The sequence below is a fragment of the Passer domesticus genome, chromosome 12, assembly GCF_036417665.1.
Source record: "Passer domesticus isolate bPasDom1 chromosome 12, bPasDom1.hap1, whole genome shotgun sequence".
In the NCBI taxonomy this organism is placed as follows: Eukaryota; Metazoa; Chordata; class Aves; order Passeriformes; family Passeridae; genus Passer; species Passer domesticus.
This window is the reverse complement of record NC_087485.1, coordinates 981054-1001277: the sequence shown is the minus strand read 5'-3', so window position 1 is coordinate 1001277 and position 20224 is coordinate 981054. Positions and strand designations below refer to the sequence as shown.

Below are 20224 nucleotides of genomic sequence, written 5' to 3'. Positions count from 1 at the left end.
CCCCGCCCCTTCCCGTGCCGCGCAGCATGGCGGCGCTCCCCGGCGGCGCTGCCGGCATGGCGCAGCCGGGCCCGGAGCCGGCCCGCGTGGTGGAGGCGCTGGAGCTGCTGCTGGGGCCGCCCGGCAGCGCCGCCGAGCCCGGCCGGGAGCCCGCGCTGTGCCCGGAGGCGCTGCGCAGGAACGCGCTGGCGCTGGAGGAGCGGCTGTCAGGGGCGGCGGGCTGGGCCGCGCTGCGCGAGCTGCGGGCGGCCGTGCTGTCCCGGGCGCCCGCGCTGGCGGCCGGGGCGGCGGGCGCGGAGCCGGGCTGGGCGGCGGCCTGCGGGCTGCTGGCGCTGCTGCTGTGCCTCAAGGAGCGCCTGGCCGCGCTCGCCGCCGCCCCCGCCGCCCCCGCCGCCCCCGGGGCGCCGCCGCCGCCCGGCGCCGACACGCTGAGCGTGGGGCAGGAGCGGGCGGTGCGGCGGGCGCTGCGGGCCGCCGTGGGGCTGGGGCTGCTGCCGCACCTGCCGCCGGGGCTCGGCCCGGGGCTCGGCACGGGGCTGGGGCCGGCGCCCGGCAGCCGCGGGGCCCGGCTGCTCGCCGCCGTGGCCGCGCTGGTGGAGCTGGCCCGGCTGCCGGCCCTGGGCGCCCCGCTGCTCGCCCGGCACCTGCGGCTGCTGCTCTGCGGGCTCTGCGCGCTGGGACACGGCCCCGCCGCGCTCTGCCAGGTCCGTGCGGTGCCCGCAGCCCGTGTGCCCGCAGCCCGTGTCCCCGCTGCCCGTGTCCCCGCTCCCCGTGTCCCCGCTCCCGTGTCCCCGCTCCCGTGTCCCCGTGTCCCCGCTGCCCGTGTCCCCGCTGCCCGTGTCCCCGCTGCCCGTGTCCCCGCTCCCCAGCCGAGCTCCTCAGGCCGTGCCTGCCGTGTCCTGCCCCGTGTGGGAGAAGGAACGGGAGGCACGGAGCCCAGCGAGGGGCTGCGGGGCAGGGGCTGCAGCGCCCAGCCAGGCTGCTGTCAGAGCCCCGGTGTGTTTCGTTGCAGGGTGTTTCAGAAGCGGAGCGAGCGCAGTGCCGGGAGGCCCTGAGGGACGTCCTGGACCGTGTTTACCAGCCGCTGGCCGTGCAGGAGCTGCTCGTGCTGCAGGGACAGCCCAAGCAGGTACCCGGGGCCATCCCCAGCACGGGGCTGTCAGCGCCCGTGCCCCCCTGGTTCCCACACGCCGAGGATGCTGCTCTTCTGGAAATGTTCTTACACCTTAAACACCAGTCCCTGAGCGCTGGTGAGGCTGCTGGGTGTGTGTGATTCCAGCCCTGCTGTGCAGGAGCAGAGTGTGGGTGTGTCAGGGACTGTCATCGCCGCACGTGCCACCTTGGCTTGGCACCCACATCTGCCGTGCCCAGCCAAGCACAGCTTCTGCTCCTCCAGACCTCACCCTTCCCACTCCGGGCATGACACAGAGCACCTGCTGCTCTCTGGGGCTGTTCCAGAGCATCCTGGGGAGGAGGAGATGGGGAATCTCTTAAGTGTTGTTTTAGGAAAGTCCCCATGGGATAATGCCCTTAACAGAATCATAGAATCCTAGAATGGCTTGGCCTGGAAGGGAGCTCAAAGTTCATCTCATTCCACTCCCTATCATGGGTGGGTACACTTTTTAGTGTCCCAGGTTGCTCCAAGCCCCGTCCCACCTGGCCTTGGACACTTCCAGGGGTGGAATAGCATGCTAAGCACCTGAGGGCTGACCTCTCATTAATTCCTGATTTGCTTTGTGCCACTGGACGAAGCAGCAGCTCAAAGCCTGTGTCCTGTGCTCTCAGTCGGAGCAGGGGCTGTTTGCCCGGGGCTGGGCTCGGCACGGTGTGTGCAGCAGGCTCCTCAGGTGCTCCTGTGCTCCCTTGCAGCGGCGCCCGGGTGCGGGGGCAGCCCCGGCCTGGCTGCGGCGGCTCTGCGGGCACCTGCTCTCCGAGAGGCTGCTCAGGCCAGGCGGGGTGCACGCCGTGGTTCGGGGCGTCCTGGAGGGCACGGACGGTGAGTGGGGGGCTCTGGGCCCCAGCTTCACAGATCCAGAGGTGTCTTGAGACAGTTCATCCCGTGAGAGGCCCAGAAGAGCAGAGCCACGAGAGCGGGATGTAGGGGCTGCCTTGTGCCAGGCTGAGGTGACATGGTGACACACAGGCTGTCTCTGGCTGTGCTGAACCCCCAAACTGCTCTAATTTGGGGTACACATATGTTAGAGGGCCACACTGAAAGGCTCCAAGCCTGTTTGTGCCTCGATGGGGTCACACACTGTGTGTGTCCAGAGTGGGATCACTCCTGGGGAATGCCCAGTGCCAGTGTGGTGGGAGCTGTGCTGGGCACTGGGCTGTGAGAGCTGTAGGGACAGCGAGACCCATCCCATCCCCTGCTCTCCGTGTCCTGCCAGGGAAGGAAGCTGTTGCTCTCCACAAGCTGAATCCCGCAGTTTTTAGTGCCAAAATCTCATCTGGCCAACTCCAGCCATCCAAGTACAACCTCTCCCCACCTTTTGGCTCACCCACCTGGCTGTAGGAGTTGCTTTCCATTAGCAGGGCTCTTGCACAGCAGTTTTCCCTTTTCTCTCCTTAAGTTCAGGTGTCTCCTGAAAGATCAATAAAAGCTCAGAATCCAATTTTTGGCTAGGAACAGCTGGCTTCAGCCAGAGCTGGCCTGGGTCGGAGCTGACCCGGGATTTCTGCTGCTGTTGTAGGTGGTGCCGGTGCTGAAGCAGCAGCTCTGGACTGGAGGAAATGTGATGCAGTTGGGAAGATCCTGGCTGCCTGCCCCCAGCAGTGCCTGTCCCTCGAGGACTACTACAGACAGGTGTGCCCCCAGGTAAGTCCCTCGTCCCCTCTGCCGGGGCATGCAGAGCCAGCTCTCAGCTTGGAGAGTGCTGGGGCTCTTCCTTCTGCTTGAGTGTGGCCTGGCTCAAGGCAGGAGGTGTTTTTCTGACAGTGGGATGTTTCCACTTTTGAATTTTCCATGTTTTACTGAAATGCTGGGTGGTGTTGCCTGATCACACGAGGTACTTGGCACTGTGCTACACAGAGCTCTGTGTGTAGCTCTTGCTTCCAGCCTTTGGCTCTGGGAGTGGTGCAGGCTCCTGCTCTGAGCCCAGAGAGGTATCCTGGGTGTGTGGGAAGGACACTGGCTCTTCCACACACGGATTGCCATGCAAAGCAGCCCGTGGTGGCTCCTTGGTTCTGTGAGGTGCCAGGCATCCCCCTCTCAGGGATTGCTGACCCTTGCTTGTTTTTCCTTGCAGATTCTGGACTTGCTGCACATCCAGGACAGAGTGGCAGCGCGGCAGTTCCAGCGCGTGGCCACCAGCACGCTGCTCAGCATGGCCAGGGAGCAGCCAGAGCTGGCAGAGAGGCACCTGCTGCAGCCCCTGCTGGCACCGCTGCGCCGCTGCTCGCGGGCCGCAGGTACCTGCTGCACGGGGGGAGCCTCTGCTGTGCTGCTCGCTGCTTTTTGTCATTCCTTCTGAGTTGTCTCAGGCCAGCAGCCGGGCTGGGGAGTGTGGCAGCCCAGCTCTGTGTGCTGCCCCTGTCAGTTTGTCTGGGTACACCGTATTTACCCTTGAGTGCAGTCACTGCAGCGTGGGAGCTGAGCACTTTGGCTCTGCCCCGTGCTCCTTGGGAACCTCTCCCAGCCTGAATCCTTGCTCTGGGCTTCAGACAGAAGCTGCTGGTTCCCCGCTCTGGCCAGCAGCTCTCTGGGGAATCGTCCATCATGGAGTTGTGGTCTGTGTTGATTTCCATGTCTCCTTGGGGGTTTATGACACTGCAGCACAATTAGTGTGGCTAATGAGGGCTGCTCTGTTCCCGTGGAGAGGGAAGGGAGCTGTGGAAGTGCTTTTGGGTGCAGGGAATGCAGTTCTGCTGCTGGGGGCTCCGGGCTGTTTTGGGGGGCTCATGTCTCTGCCCTTTGCTTTCAGAGCTGGCACTGCAGGATTTGACAGCAGGGGCCGTGCTGGTGCCTGAGGCAGAGCTGGGCAGCTGTGTGGAAGATGTGCTCAAGGTACCGTGTCTGCTTTGGGTGAGAAAAAGAGCTGGTTTGAGACCTGGTGAGCAGTTCAGTGTGTGTTGGGCCACACAAACCCAGTGTCTCCTGCAGTCATGCTCGGTCTGGTATTCATCTGCAGGAGTACCTCCACATGGGCTGTGCCAGGCCCTCAGCACCCTCACAGGGAAGGATTCCTTCCCAGGACCCCATTCAACCCATCCTCTTGCAGTTGGAAGGCATTGCTCCTTGTCCAAAGTTCCTCTCCAGCCCTCTTGGAGCCCCCTTGGGCACTGTAAGGAGCTCTAAGCTTTCCTTGGAGCACAGATCTTGGTTCTGGCATTTCAGGGATTGGTGAGGTCGATCCTTGTGCTTCCTGTGAAGGACGAGGGCTTTTTGTGGAGGTCTCTCCTGTGACACCTCCCCTCATAACTCCGTTTCCTGCCATTCCCACCAGTAACCCCAGTGCCCCACTGCAGGCTCCAGCAGCTTCCTGCTGCACCTTCCAACCCAGAAGGACATCTCCAGTCCAGGAATTCAAATTTCAGAGGCTGGTGACTTGCTTCCTGGCATGCCCCGAGGCAGGCTAAGCTCTTAAATGCTGGGATTGTTGTCTGTTTTCCCAGTAAGAGCTGTTGTAACTGGCTGGCAGGCAGAGACTGGTCTGGAGGGCTGCTCCCTCCCAGAGCAGTGCTGGGGGGGTTGGGGTGGGTCCCTCCTCAATGGCAGAGCACTGGGGGCCTGACAGCAGCCAGATTAGTGAGGGGACCCCAGGTTTGGGGGGGATTCTTGCCTAACAAGTGTCATTTGATGCTTAGTGAGAAACCATCCTTGGGGCTTCATCGGGAGGCTTTGTGTACACAAGGGTCTGGGCAGGAGGAATGGCTCCCTGGGGATTAGCACATGAAAACAGGCCTGGGAGCATCAGTGGAGCAGGGCAGGGCCCTGTGGGGGCCATTTCTCAGCCTCTAGGGAGGGTGCTGGATGAGGTGGAGGGAAGGAGCAGGGCTCTGGAATACCCCCCTAACCCCTATAGCCCTCCCAAGAACCTCTGCAACCCCTCCAGAGCCTCTGCAGCCCCCTCAGAGCCTCTACAGCATCCCCAAAGCCCCCCTGAGCACCAACAACATTCCCAGAGCCTCTGCAGTCCCCCCAGAGCCTGAGCAGCCCCATGCCTCAGCTCAGCACCCACTAGCCCAACTGCCCTGCTGGTGACTGATCTCTGTGCTTGAGATTTACACTCATTCAGTGAAGATTTGCTCATTCCAGCCTGTTGCATCCCTGGGTAAGGCAGGACCTTACTCCTAAGCAGCAGACTTCCCAAAAAACTGCCTGCAGCCTTCCTGTAGCTTGGAGCCCTGCTGTGGTTAAGCAAATTCTTGGAGAAAGATGGTGCTGAAGGCGGGTTTTAATAGGGAATGTGGCATAATCAGGGAAGCCACCTGCAGACTGGAGGAAGAGGCTGAGAGCCCTCCACCCACCATTCCCTGCTAGCTGCCCTGTGCACAGAGGTGTTGTGACTCCCCTCTGGCCCGTGCAGGTGTTTGAGTGCCCTCCTGTGCCCCTCTCTCCGTAGGTGTATGTGGTTGGGAATGACAGCTCGAGCCTGCTGCTGGGATCCTTGCAGCCAGTGCTGGGAGTGGTGTTTTCCCTCTATTCCTTCGCCAAGCAGAATGTGTCATACTTACGGTAAGGGAGGGTTTGTGCTCTGCTTCTGCTGGGGTTTCATCTGCTGGGGTTTCATCTGCTGGGCTCTGCCCCCTCCAGCAGCCACGCTCAGGGCACAGGCAGGAGCAGAGATCCACCTTCCCATCCCAAAGCACTCTTGTTCCAGGCACGCAGCCTCACGGGCAGCCTGTACCTGAGGAGGCTCTTCTCATGTTAGTTTTTGTCTTCCCTGAAGCCAGGATGTTTCATGTAGAGGTGAGAATGCCCTTGGGTGGCTCTGCCTGGAGCAGGGATCGTGGTTATCCATGGATGGAGGGAGTGATGCTGGAAACCAGATGGAGGGTCTACAAATAGCATAAAAAGTGGGAAAGCAGTTTAAGCACTGCCTCTTGGAAGTACAGGATCATTCTCCAATCTGGGATCACTCTCCTCTGGTGCAATCCTGGCAGCTGATCCCCCACACCATGCCCAGCTCCCCGTGACTGGTGTGCAGTGGGAAGCACCACAAGTGCCAGTCGTGGCAGGCACAGGGGTGACCAGGTGCTGGCTGTCCTCTCTCCTTGGTGCCCCCAGGCTTTCCCTGGAGTTAGGAGCAGCCTGGTAAAAGCATTCCTGGTGGGGTTACACGGTGCTCTGGTGATCCTGGCGTGTGGAGGCTTCCCTAAAAGGTGTGTGTAGACACAGCCTGTGCTGTTTAATATTAAAGGCCTCGTTAATCACTTCAAAGAGCAGTGAGTGCCGTGACAAGTTGGTGGGATGAGCCAAGTTCATGCTGCTGCTGGGCCAGCAGTCACTGCTTCCTTTGCTGAGGAATTTGGCAGGGATGACTGAGCCCACAGCTGCCTGGAAGTGTTCGGGTTTCCAGACCCCTGGCACGGCCCAGCGCGGCTGCTTCACCTCATTAACCTGCTTCTTCCCTTGGCAGGGCTCCCCGTGCCACCTCAGTGCTCCCATCTCCTTCCTCCTCTGCCTTGGCACTGCCACCAGCCCTTGTCACCCCGGCGTGAGGCACAGGCAGGGCGTGCCAAGGGTGTTCACAGTGCTTCCTTGCCAGCCTGAAGTGTGGAGGAACCCAAATCCTTCCATCTGGGAGCGCCAGAAGGGCAGGATGTGCTGCTGATTCCCTTAGGAACAGGCACAAATGCTTTCACTGCCAGAGCCAGGAGCTGGAGCATCCCAGGGAGAGCCCGTGGCTGCTCCAGAGCACTCCAGTCATGTCCCTCATCCCAAAAGGGATGAGGGAAGGTGCAGTGGGCAGAGCAGTGTCACCACAGGCTCCTTTCTCCTTGACAGCTCCCCGTGCCAGGACATCCTGCTGTGGTTCCTGGAGAAGGCAGAGCGGGAGCAGTCCCTGGCTGTGCTGGAAAGCCTGGCTGGGCTGAGCAGCCACGTGCCCACCCTGCACCCACAGTGCCAGCTCCGTGTGGGCAGCGAGGGCGGTGCTGCCGTCGTCCTGGAGGAAACCATCAGGTGAGTGCTGTGGGACAGTCCCTGGGTCACCCGGCACCCGGGGCTTTCCAGGGAAGCCTGGCAGAGAGCCTGGGCAAAGCAGGGCGCTGCCAGAGCCGTCCCACAGGGTCTCATCCCTTCATGTTCAGGCAGGTGACACTTCCACACAGCCCACAGAGCCAGCACAGCCCCCAGGTTCCCCTGACGTGGTGCAGGGCTCTGACTTGCAGCCCCAAGAAGCATCACACTCTGAGTGTTGGTGTGCACTCCCTGCCTGCCTGCACAGTGTCTGGGAGGGAGATGTGAATTCCCAGTCTCAGCACCCCAAAAATTCAGCTTCCATCCTCCAGGCCGAGCCTGTCAGGTGACACAGTGAGCAGAGTCCCCCGGGCACAGGTGGCACAGTCACAGCACAGACTGTGGCAGTGCCAGCGTCGCGGGGCAGCCTCGGAGCTCCTCTGGCGCGGGCAGATGGCCTCTGGGTGGAGGCAGGGCTGGCCATGCTGGGAGTTAACTGCAGCCTTTAGTGTCCAGCCACGCAGGCTGGGATGTCCAGCAGCAGGAGGCTGGGTTAAAGAGAGGGGCTGTGAGCTGGCAGGAGGGCCAGGGCAGCAGCAGGGCAGGCAGAGGCACAGCTGTGCCCAGGGGTGTGCTGGGAGCTGGGGGCACCTGCAGCAAAATCCCCACAAATACGTTTGGTTTGGCTTCTTTTCAAGCTTTTCCTGACCTGAGCTAGAATTATGGGCTGGTTTGGGTTGGAAAAGACTTTAAAGCTCATCTTGTTCCACCCCTGCCATCGACAGGGACACCTTCCTCTATCTCGGGTTGCTCCAAGTCCTGTCCAGCCTTGGGGCACTTCCAAGGATGGGGCAGCTGCTCTGGGCAGCCTGTTCCAGGGCCTCTCCATCCTCCCCACCCTCACAGGGAAGGATTCTTTCCCATTATCCCATCTAACCCACCTTCAGTCAGTGGGAAGCCATTCCCCCTTGTCCTGTCACTCCATACCCTTGCTCAAAGTTCCTCTCCAGCCTTTTTATAAACTCTCTTTAGATACTGGAGAGCCAGAATTAGAGGCAGCTCTGCCTTGCTGAAACTGGGACTACTTTAAACTTGTTCCATCCTGGCTCTGGCTCATGCCCCTGCTGCCACAGCTCTGACCACTGCCTAACTTACCCAGCACTAATCCTGTTGTTTATGGGCTGGATGAAACGTATGTTTTGGGCTCATGGTTTCTGTTAATGAGTGCAGGTTAGTTAATAAGCAGAGCCCAAATGACCTGGGCAACGTTTGGCTCAGCTGCCTGCAGGCTCTGCTGGGAAGTGCTGGGAAGGAAGGCTTCCAGGGAAATGCAGGCTGGGATTTCACCATGCCCTGGAGCCTGGGCATCAGGGGCTTCTGGGTGTGTTCGTGTGGGTGATACAGTGACTTGTTCCAGTGATGAAGATGAGGCCCTGTACCAGAAGATCTCCTTGGAGCAGTGCCATGTGGAGAGCTTGGTGGAGCTCCTGTCCCACTGCCAGAAGAGTGGTCTGGCAGGAGACTTCTTCATCCACTGCCTGAAGGTGAGGGCAGCCAGCCCCTGGTTGGGGCACACCTGCAGGAAGGGGTTCTCTGGACAAGCAGAAGGCAAAAGGGGGATCACCCCCTGTGTGTCCTGGGGTATGGCCTGTGCTGGAGCAGCCCTGTGTGCTGCGTGGGAAGCCAAGGAGTGGGAGCAGCCCTGTCCCTGAAGGGGTTAACCCCCATCCTCCCCCTGGGCTGTTTTAACTACAGGAGCATGTCTGAAATGTGTTGGAGGCTGGAATAATCCCTGTTGCTTCCTTGGCTCCAGAAGAGGGGCCCCATACCTGCTTCCTTTGATCTCACTTGGAGCCCCCCGCGGCTCCCTCCAGGCCTGGGCTGGGCTGGGATTCTGTGCCCCTGCCTATAGGGGATGGGGATGGGACACCCAGGAGCTGTGGGCAGCTCTCAGAAACCTTCATCCAGCAGCTGGGGGGTGGTGGTGGAGCGAGGAGTCAGCTGGCATTGCGGGCACTGGCTCCTGCTGTTTAACCGCTGCCTCGCCGTGCCCGCGCTCCCTTCCCGGCAGGAGCTGACTCAGGTGGCTGCGGAGGATGAGGAGGCTCCAAACCCAGCTGTGCAGCCTGCAGGGAGCTTGCTGGAGCTGGAGCAGTACCAGGCCAGGCAGGGGAGGAGGCTGCTGGTGCTGCAGCTGGTGGCTGCGCTGTGCGAGGGCGTCTCGGACACCGTGTTCACTGACATTGTGCAGGTTGGTGGTGGCAGAGCCCGGGGGCACCGGCTGAGCACTGCCAGGAGCAGGGGCTGGAGGAGCTGGCATTGCTCAGCCTGGGGAAGAGAAGGGTCCAGAGTGACCTTTAGAGAAACATCCAGGCCTTAAAGGAGCTCCCAGAGAGCTGGAGAGGGACTTTGTACAAGGGCCTGGGATGACAGGACAAAGGGGAATGGCTTCCCCCTGACAGAGGGCAGGGTTAGAAGGGGCACAGTGAAGAAATTCCTCCCTGTGAGGGTGGTGAGGCCCTGGCACAGGTTGCCCAGAGAAGTGGCTGTGCCATCTGTAGAAATACCCAAGGCCAGGCTGGATGGGAGCAACCTGGTTGGCATAACTGTGCTCCTGCATTCATGAATGGGCAGTGCCAAGTGTATTAAATACTGTAATTCCAAAGGCCACTGGTTTCCCTTGGTCCCAAAACAGATATTTAGAATCTTCTCCACTGGATGGGGTCAGTCAGGAGGCAGCTGGGCACCGAGGGCAGCCTGGCAGTCCTTGTGGATCCCCTGCAGATCCGGTGGCTCTGAACTTCCCCATCCTGTGTTTTATTGCTGCTTTTCCCCCGGTGCCCAGCCGTGCCAGCTCTGTGCTGCCGTGGGCAGGGGCGGCCGCGGCTCGGGCAGGTTTCCTCACGTTTCCTTCGGGACAAAGGAGCCTTTGTGTGCTCAGCAGCAAGGGGACACAGCCAGCGGCGCTTTGTCCCCACCTGCCTCCCATCACAGCCCTGCCGGGCCCGAGGGGCGCGGTGGGACATGGGGAAGGGCTCTGCCAGGGTCCAGGGTCCAGCTGGAGTCTGGGATAAAAACCCACCGCCAAAGAAATGCAGACAAAAAATCCATTATCCTCCTGCCTGGGGTTGTGTTTCAGCGAGGCCCCGGGCTGGGACAGGGACAGGCTTTGAGCAGGTTCTGCACTCTGGGGTTCCCTGGGGTGTTTGGGGGCCCCAATGGGGTGGGAGCAAGTGGGATCCATCCTGCCAGAGTTGGAGCCAGGAGCAGCAGCTGCTATGCCCCCCCCCTCCACTGCACATTTATTTTATTTACGTATTCTCCTCCACAACCAAGGTCAATTTGATTTCCTCACTGCACCAAGGATTCTCTCCTCCTGCCCCAGACACAACTGTGCCCCAGTGTTTTATTTTTCCTTTTTTTTCCCTCCCACTTTAAAACGTTTTTTTTTTCCTAGATTATTTTTTAAGTTTTCATTTTTCTCAGTTACAATCTACTGTTATTTATTCACAATTTTATTTTTTTAATATTAAATATAACTTCAACCCCTCCAGCTCATGTGTCACTGTGTTGTGAGAGCAAATGTTCTAATTTTTTTTACTTGCTGTTTGATGCAATTTCTTCTCTGGAATAATTATCCCAGCAGGTACCTGAGCCTTTTATGCAGCCTTTTCCAAAGCCTTTTTCCACAGCCTCCCTTCTTGCTTAAGGAATCTGGCAGCTGAGGAGGAAATGCTGCCTGCACCCGGTGCCCTGGGGGTGGAAGTTTGGAATTTGGTGCAAGAGGACCTTGTTGCCCTCATGCTTTGTTTTCTGAAACAGGAACACAATAGTTCCTCCTCTGTTTAGCGCACCTGTTAGGCAGGAGTGACCCTGATGCAAACCCTTCCCAGGCTTGTCTGGGAGAAGATAAGGCATGGAGAACATCACCTCCCTCATTCCAGGATCTGTTGGGAAGGCAGGACGCCTGTGGGATCAAAGGTGTTGGTGCCAAGTGTGGAGAAGGCCAATGCCAACCAGGCAGGGTCGTTACATGTGGAATAAAAATACTGTGGGAAAAATCCCAAAGTAAGGAGAGCACAGGAAGGGCTCAGCTGGAGTGTCAGCTGAGCAGGATAAGGGGGAGGCTGGTGTGGGGAGTTGTAGACAGGGGCTGGAGCTCCTTGGCTCTGGGATTTCCAAGCCTTTACCTGGGGTAATTCCATACAGCCCCACCTTGAGCTTCCCTTTGGGACTGTCCCAGCTTCCATCCCCTGGTGGAGTCAGGCAGGAGGCAGAGATGGAGCTGGGATCCCTCTGTTCCTCCAGCCCCAGGGGGGCTTCTGCAGCTGAGAGACCCCACCAGTTGGACCATCACCTTGTCCCAGCTGTGCACGTGACTTGGCTGAGCCCACACTGGGATTGGGGTAGCAGCAGCAGGAGGAAAATGGGAATTCACAGAATCACAGAATGTTCTGAATTAGAAGGGACCCACAGGGATCATTGAGTCCAACTGCTGGCCCTGTACAGACACCCCAAAATCCCACCCTGTGCATCCCTGAGAGCGGTGTCTGAAGGCTGTGGAATTGTTCTGGAGATTGGGATGGGGAGACTCGTTTGTGTGGGATTGTGCTGAGAGCTATGTGGGATGGGGAGACTCGTTTGTGTGGGATTGTTCTGGGGAGCTGTGTGGGACAGGGACACTGGGCTGGGCGCGGGGGCAGAGGGGCTGCAGGGGAGCTGCAGGGGGCTGCAGGGGAGCTGCAGGGGGCTGCAGGGGAGCTGCAGGGGAGCTGCAGGGGGGCTGCAGAGGAGCCACAGGAGGGCTGCAGGGGGGCTGCAGGGGCACTGCCCGGTGTCCCTGCTGCTGACGGCGTTCCCTTGGCAGGTGCAGCAGTTCCTGGCGGCCGTGCTGCAGCGGGCCTGTGCCCACCCTGCGCGGGGCCCCGGCGCGGCGGCCGAGGCGCAGACCCTCGCCATGGCCATGGGGCTGGTGGCTGCCGTGCTCGGCGGGGCTGTCCAGGTAAGGGGGCGTCCTTGGGGGGCGTGGGGCTGCCACACCCAGCCGAGGGTGCAGTGGCACAGCTGGGTGCCTGCTTGGGGTCCCTGCAGCCTGTAAATGGATATATAGATATATAATGATCTTCCTTGGGGCAGTGCCAGGTTGCTGACCAAGGATTCAATCAGCGCAGGGCACTCCAAGAGCCCAATTAATTAATTTTTAATCTCTCCTAAAAAGGCACCGACAGAGCAGTGCAGTCACATACAGCATCTGTAAATGCCAACAGTGCACCCTCTGCATCCCCACACGGTCACAGACTGGCTGCAGAGCATTGTGAACTTCACATGTACCCTTGAAAATCCCCTTATACTTTTATATTTACATTTTATACATATTTATGTTGTTATTTATATCTCTCAGTTACCTTGTAATACCTATATATATATATGAGCTCTGTGTCACTCAGTGGAGCTGCCATGGGGAGCAATGGCACATCCATTAACGTGCTGCCATCACTGAGCTGCTGGGGTTGTTCCATCCCTGGATTTGCCCTAAGGAAGATCCAGCTGTTAACAGAAGAAGATAATTTATTGTCTCTTATTGCTAAATTTCTAATACTGGGAAAAGAACTGTAGTTGAAGTTAAAGCCAGAGACTTGTGGCTGCAATGGTCCCCTCCCAGGCGAGTTCCTGCTCCCACTTCTGCATTAATGGGAGTGATATAATTTGGAAAATGGAATGGGAAAGGTTTTGGAAGCAGCTGCAGAGCTGTTTGGGTTTCAGCGGGCGAGGGGCTTTATGCAATCATCCAAAATCTCTGCTAAAGCCCCCTTTTTCAGGCCTCACATCCCAGATTTTAGCAGCTAAATCCAGGTTAGAGCAGGAGCTTCTCCAGCTCAGGACAGGTCATGGCTGCTGTGCTGGGAGCATCCTTCCAGGCAGGACTGCTGGCAAGTCTGGCACAGTGCTGGTGGGAGGGATGTCCCTGGCTTGGTCCCCTGCTGTTCTTCAGCTTCACGTGCTTCCCAGCTTCTCCCGTGGCTGCTGCCGGGGCTGGGATTGGCACTGGGATTGCCACTGGGCTGAGAGGAGCTCGTGGTGCCTGGAGGCTGGCTCATGACCTGGGGACGGGGCTCTGGGGTTCCTCAGCCCCATGAGGGAGCATCCAGGGAGGGAGCCCTCGTTACACTGTGCCAGCGCTGCTCCTCTCGCTCCGCAGCTGAAATCCGGCGATTTCGCGGTGCTGAAGCGGCTGGTGCCGCTGCTGGAGGAGCTGTCCCGCACCTACCCCGAGCCCCTCACCCAGGAGCTGGCCTCGGACCTGCGCATCGCCATCCTCACCCACGGCGCCTGCTGCCCCGGCACGCTGGGCACCGCGGCCGACGCTGTGCTGGGCAGGACGGCCGGCACGGCAGCACAGAGCCCGGCTGGCACCGCAGCACAGAGCCCGGCTGGCACCGCAGCACTGAGCCCTGCTGGCACCGCAGCACCAAGCCCGGCTGGCACCGCAGCACCGAGCCCTGCTGGCACCACAGCACAGAGCCCGGCTGGCACGGCAGCACCGAGCTCTGCTGGCACCACAGCACAGAGCCCGGCTGGCACCGCAGCACCGAGCCCTGCTGGCACCACAGCACAGAGCCCTGCTGGCACAGCAGCACAGAGCCCGGCTGGCACTGCAGCACCGAGCCTGGCTGGTACCACAGCACAGAGCCCTGCTGGCACAGCAGCACAGAGCCCGGCTGGCACTGCAGCACCGAGCCCGGCTGGCATGGCAGCACAGAGCCCGGCTGGCACCGCAGCACAGAGCCCGGCTGGCACCACAGCACCGAGCCCGGCTGGCACGGCAGCACCGAGCACCGCTGGCACCACAGCACAGAGTCCTGCTGGCACAGCCCCTGGCCCCGCAGCGCCGTGGCACCCACACGGCAGCCCCTCCTCGGCTCACAGGGAGAGCAGCAAGGAGCAGAGCACAGCCCATGAGCCCGGTGCCTCTCCAGCCCCAGGTGCCAACAGCCTGGCCCCGGCTGGGCTCCAGGAGCTGCTGGTGTCAGCCTACGACCCCCAGCCCCCCAGCCGGGCAGCTGCTCTGCGCCGCCTCGCCAGCCTGGTCACCCAGCGGCATCCAGAGGCACTTCGGCTTCAGGAGAAGCTGCTGCAGGTACCCGGCTCCTGCTGTGGGCCCTGTCCCCTGCTGTGTCCCCTGCCAGCAGAGCAGGGGAGGTGGTCACGGTTATTGGAGCCCTCTGGCCTTGCTGGCCCAGCCCAGGGTCACTGCTGATGGCACTTCCCTTCTTTCCAGGTGTTCCTGGAGAATGTGCAGCACGAGGACGCCTTTGTCTACCTCTCAGCCATCCAAGGTGAGCAGTGCCTGTCCAGGCGAGTGCCAGCCCTTTGTCAGGGAAGGTTTTGTGCTCTGAGGCTCTGTGCCCTGGGAGTGAAGAGCAGGAGAGCCGTGGCCAGGCTGAGGGCTTGGCATCTCCTGCCCTCCCAGACTGTGGCTTTGTGGTGTTCCATCAAGCCTGGGGCCACATGTGGGCTCTATGCCGAGTTCCTGAAGCTGGAGACTTCATCTCCCAGTTATTCTTACTCCCTGGAGCTGGTCTGTGCCTCAGGTCTGGGGCTGCAGTTCCAGTACAGCGTGGGCACAGCCCCAGCACCCACGGAGGGGCCTGTTCAGCCGAGGCTGGCAGAGGAGCAGGACATGGGAGACCCACTGGTGCTCCCTCAGGGCTCTGCCAAGGTGGCAGCTCCTGAGTACTCACACCCCTTCCTAGGAAGCCCTCAGGTCAGTGCTTGCCCCAGCACGCTGTGGGATCTGCAGGCAGGTGCTTCCGCGTGGGTGACGTGCGTGTCCTGTGTGACAATGCGCGGTCACGGTCCCCTGCGTTCCGCCGAGGGCACGGCTGCCATTCCCTTGGCCCGCGTTGGGTTGGGTTGGTAACCTTTGGCAGCAGCTGGGAAAGGAGTTGATGCCGTGCTTCCCGCTGCCTGTACGGTCTTGAGAAGGACGGGCCTGTCCTTGCCCACGGCTGGAGCACAAAGGCTGCACCGTCCCGGTGATTAACGCGCTGCAGCTGCCCCGCTCGGTGATTAACCCTGATGCGGTTCCTTGCAGCTCTGACTCACCCGGCACCTGTGCCGTGCCGAGCCGTGCCGTGCCAAGCGCAGGGCCGGGGGCCAGGCCAGACAGGTCCCCACATCCTGCTTGCTCCCTGTCGCAGCAGCGGGGCTGGGTGAGCCAGCGGTGGTGGCACCGCTGGGTTTCATGGAGCCGGACTGCAGTGGTGTACTGGGTATCACTCCTGGAGTCCTGGGGGCAGTTTTGAGCCCCTCATCAGTCATTGAGGGGCTGGAGTGTGTTCAGGGCAGGGCACTGGAGCTGGAGAAAGGTCTCCCTGCATCTAGGATCTGATCTCTCATCAGCCCCAGGGAGATGCAGTAGGCATGCAACACGCACTGGCTCCTGCTCCCAGTCTGGGCCAGGTAAATCCAGCAGGGACAGACACAAGCTGGCACCGTGTGCAGATGGCCAAGGGCTGGGAGCAGTGAGCAGACCCTGTGCCCAAGCATTGCCTGCAGTGCCCAGCTGCCCCCAGTGCAGCAAGTCCTCACTGGGTCAAAGGGCATGGCCAGCAGCAGTGAGTGGACACCTGCTGCCAACTGCTAAATTACTGATTTTCCAGTTTTTCTCCCCTCCAGGCGTTGCCCTGCTCTCCAGTGAGTATCCAGAGCGGATTCTGCCCGTCCTGCTGGCACAGTACGAGTGCCCAGCACAGGGCAGAGAGGACACCATGGCTGCTGTCACCAGGATGAAGCTGGGCGAGGTGCTGATGCGTGTCACCCGGGCGCTGGGTGAGTCCATGGCCGTGGGCATGGCACTGCCAGCAGCCACAGCGCTGCTCAGCCTCACCATTGCCAGGGGAAAGCCCACAGGGGACTCTTGTTGTCAGAAGGTGAGCAGGGTCTGAAAGCCAAAGAGAAGCTGGCTGGGTTTGCCAGCAGCAGGATGGCAGGTCCTGCCAGCAGCCCACCATCCCCTCGTTCAGCAGCACCGGGCTGGGAGACTGCCGGGAAGCGCCCGGACACGCCGGGCTCACAGGTAGAAGGTGGATGATGCCTTTCCGGCATCTGCTGTTGGGACACGTCCTAAAATGCCTTGTCTGACTCTGTGGAGGAGGCCTGGCCAGCGGGAGCACTCAGCTGGAGCTGTACATGGCCAGGGAGGTGGCAGCCAGTGTCCACGGTGCTGGGGCAGCCAGGCAGAGCTCCCTGGTCACCGGCTGGGAGCTGTGTGCCTTGGCTGGGCATGCCCCTGAAGGGCCAGCAGCCCCTGGCTCCTGGGACTGTGATTCTCCTGTGGCCTAGGGCAGGTTCCTTGGCACCAGTGGCATTCCTGGGCTCTGCCAGCTGTGGCATCAGTGCCTGGCTGTGCCACCATCCGTCCTCGCTGCTGGGACGGGTTCAGGGCATCCCGCTGTGTCCTGTGGGGCTCCAGCGGTCAGCTCAGAGCCCCTCAGTCCCAGACCTCCCCAGGCAGTGTCCGAGTGCCTGGCGTGGTGCAGGCTGCCCTCGGCAGCTCCCCGGGGACGGTGGCAGCTCCTGCCCTGCTCTCTGGGCCCGCCGTGGTGCCGCTGCCGCGGGCAGCTGTGGCGCGTCCCGGCTCGCCGGCGTATTTATAGAACAAATTGCACCAGGTTGTTTCTGTTGCAAAGCTTCAGCATCTGGGAGCAAGGATTTATCCAGCACTTCAGGATCGCTGCGCAGCTCTCTGGGGCTCTGAGCTCTCCTCTCTGCCAAGAGGCTGTCATGCCCCCTCTGCCCTGTGCCCAGCCTGTTCTCTGTCCCACTGGAGTGGCTTTCCCTGTCTAGGAGAGGAAAGGAAGTGTTGCATGCTCCTTCTGTAGCTGTCTGGGACAGGGGCTGGAGCACTGCTGGCTTTGGAGGGGATCCCTCTCAGATCACCCTGCACTGCTCATACTGCTGGAATTCCAAGTCCTGGGATGCAGGCACAGAGCATGATACATTCCCAGCAAGTCCTTGGCATCACAGTGCTGCCCCGTGCTCCCCCACCCTGTGCCAGTCCCAGCCCTGAGCCCCCACGTGCTGGGTGGTGGGGGCTTCCACTGCCCACAAGGATCATTCCTGTCTCCACACCCTGCGGCATCCCAAGGCATCCACCCCACTGCCTCCACCAGGACACCATTGTCCGAGGAGTTTCCAGAGCTTGAGAGAGCTGGAAAAGCACAGAACTCACAGGCCAGCTGGCCTTCTGGAGCTTTCTTTCAGCCCTCAAGGCCCTGCCTGGCAGGAGGTGTGTCCACACCGTGGGGCACACAGCTGCTCAGCTCCTGTGGGATGACCACACTCCCACAGGAGAGGGATGGTTGTGGATGCTGAGCTCTCATTAGCAGCTCCCACCTCCACAGCACCTCTGTGTGCTAATTGGGGCAGAGGATTGGGTCTGGATGATGTAGAAATTCGAGATTCACACTTGGTGTGTTTGCAGGGCTGAGTGAGGGGGTGTGCTGAGGGGCACAAGCCACACTCCAGATGTTGCATCCAGCTGTTCAGTGGTGTTGCAAGGCAGATGCCCAGCCCATCTGTTCCCAAAGGAGAACTTTGGCAGGAAGGGTGGTGACAGAGCTCTGCTCTCCCTGGCAGGGGACATGGTGTTCCAGCACCGGGAGCCGCTGATCCACGCCTTCCTGCGGGGTGCCCGCGATCCCGACAGTGCCCTGCGTGCCAGCAGCCTCTCCAACCTGGGCGAGCTCTGCCAGCACCTGGGCTTCCAGCTGGGGTCCATCATCCAGGAGGTACGGCTCCATCCTTCCCTGACCCTGCCTGGGCAGCCTGGGGCCTCTCCTTAACGAGTGCATTTGTTAGCGCATGCTTGGGCTGCTGAGGACGTGGAAATGGGACATTTCCATATGGAAACAGGACATTTCCATAAGGGACATGAGTGATAATTGCTGATATTGAGGAGTATGAAAGCCATGGGGCCTGAAGCAAACACTGGGGAAGTTCTAGCCTTCTAGCCCTGATTTTTAGGTGCCTGCTCCACCCATGGCAGCCAGTGCCAGAGGAGACCTGGGGGCACAACTGGTGCTTGCCAGAGACACCTCCCGCTTAATGACACCTTGTTACTCTCCCGTTATCTTAATTATCATTATCAGCATCATCAGTATCAGGGAGCTGGCCCTCACCCGCCCCGGCTGCAGGCTGTGGGTGAGATGCAGCTTCAGGAGCTGCTGGGAGATCCCAGTGGGGTGAGCCCGACTCCCAGGGGCGCAGCAGCCCTGGAGGCGATGGGTCTGTGCCCTGTGGGAGCCAGAGCTTCACCCCCACACCCCCCGGTGCTCCTGGAGTGAGGCATTTTGGGTTTGGCACTGGGGCTGCTCCCCTCAGCTGCGGCTCGGCGCCGGTGGATCCCGGCAGTTGATGCGATGCCAGGGAGCCACACGCTGCTATTTTGGGAAGGTGTGAGCTCTGCTAATTCTCCCGGCTGTCACTGCCGGGATTTAATTGGATTCCTTTGGCTCTGCCTGATTTTCATACAGACTCTTATACAGCTTCCTGAGGCATCCATGTGCTGCCTGGCCCTGCCGAGAGCTGCTCGGAGCCTGCACCCAGCGGGGCATGGGGCTCCCATCCTCCTTCCTGGGACAGTGGCTGCTCCGGTGGGATCCCCTGCATGCCTCAGTCCCTGATGATGCCCCCCTGCCCTGTCCCCACAGGTCACCTGCTGTGTGACAGCCATAGCCCGCACAGACCCCGAGGCTGAGGTGCGACGAGCCGCTGTGCACGTGGTGGTGCTGCTGCTGCGGGGGCTGAGCGAGAAGGTCACTGAGGTAGGTCAGCCCCTGCCTGTCCCTGGGGCAGGGACAGCCCCCAGGGGGTCATGGGTGTACCTTGGGGAGGGCCTGTGCTCTGTAGGGGCTGCAGGGCTCATTCCCTAAGGGCTTCCAGGGCTCATTCCCAAACGGCTTCCAGGGAAAGTCCCAAGGGACTGAGATGCCCAGTTTGGGCATCCCCCACTAAAGGGTTCCCTCAACAGATCCTGGGGAAGGGAGGCTTTTGGGAGCGTCCCTCTGATCTGCTGGGCTGTGCCATGGACAGTGCCATGCCATGCGGGGGGCAGTGCCAGCTCGTGGGAGCTGTGGGAGTTGTTCATCCCTGATTTGCCTTGGAAATGCCCGGTTTTTCCACCACCGTGGCCTCCCTCCGCAGTTCCCAGTAACAAGCTTGTTGGGACTCAGCTCCCGTGGGGGAAACAGCCAGTTCCCCACAGGAATCCCCACAGCCGGGATCCCGGCATGCCCGGTGCCCCTGGGCTGGAGGATCACCGCACCGTGCTGCTGGCCTGCGGGGAAACTGAGTCACAGTGCTGGCCGCAGCGGGGGAAGGGGCAGCCCTGCCGGGGCCGTGCTGACGCTGCCGTGCCGTGCCGTGCCAGGTGCTGCAGGACGTGCTGCTGGAGCTGTACCGCCTGCTGAAGCACGTGGCGGCGGCCGAGCGCGACGCCGCGGCGGTGCTGCACGCGCAGCTGGCGCTGCAGGAGCTGGATGCTGCCGTGAGGAGGGTGCTGTTCCCCCCGCAGACGCTGCAGAAGAAGATCGTGGTGCTGCCATAGCGGGGCCGAGCCCGTGGGGGCCAGCTGCTCCTCTCTGGGGCCGTGCTCCCCCAGGGAAGGCTTGCCGTGCCCTCCAGGACGCCGCTGGCGGTGTCGCGTGGCGGGGCAGCCTCGCTGGGACGAGGTGTGGGATTAAACTGAGACATGCTCAGCCCTGTGTCCGTGGTGTCTGTGGGGCCACACAACGCTCACGGGTGCCATCATGGGCATGTCCCATACCCTGTGTGTGTGGAGGGTGGGCATCACCCCCAGGGTGAGCCTGGGCTGGGCAAGCAGCTGGCAGGGCCAGTGCTTCAGGCTCCCTTTGGCTGGGCAGCACCCAATGTGTGGCTGTCCCCGAGGGGAGTCAGGAGGGAGGGGTTCTGCTGCCTGCACCCCCCAGAGTGGAATTCTGTGGCCTCTCCTTGGCACTGTGCTCCCACCACAAGAATGCTGAAGAGTCTGGGGGCTCCCTCGCCACGGGGTGTGAGGATGGGCCCCTCTGGTGTGGC

The 20224-nt window shown here is 60.9% G+C and overlaps 1 protein-coding gene across 1 annotated transcript; it reads left to right on the top strand.

The window, feature by feature from the left end:
* Positions 1 to 15: 15 nt before the first annotated feature.
* TANGO6 (transport and golgi organization 6 homolog) lies at positions 16 to 19908 on the top strand. Its single transcript, XM_064386659.1, has 18 exons — positions 16 to 704; positions 1013 to 1129; positions 1870 to 1996; positions 2694 to 2818; positions 3249 to 3411; positions 3924 to 4006; positions 5565 to 5677; positions 6950 to 7126; positions 8541 to 8667; positions 9195 to 9374; positions 11991 to 12125; positions 13323 to 13557; positions 13996 to 14261; positions 14403 to 14460; positions 15803 to 15955; positions 17765 to 17916; positions 18838 to 18951; positions 19557 to 19908. The coding sequence occupies exons 1-18, from the start codon at positions 27 to 29 to the stop codon at positions 19731 to 19733; spliced, it is 3180 nt and encodes a 1059-aa protein (XP_064242729.1). The 5' UTR covers positions 16 to 26; the 3' UTR covers positions 19734 to 19908.
* The last annotated feature ends 316 nt before the right edge of the window (positions 19909 to 20224 follow it).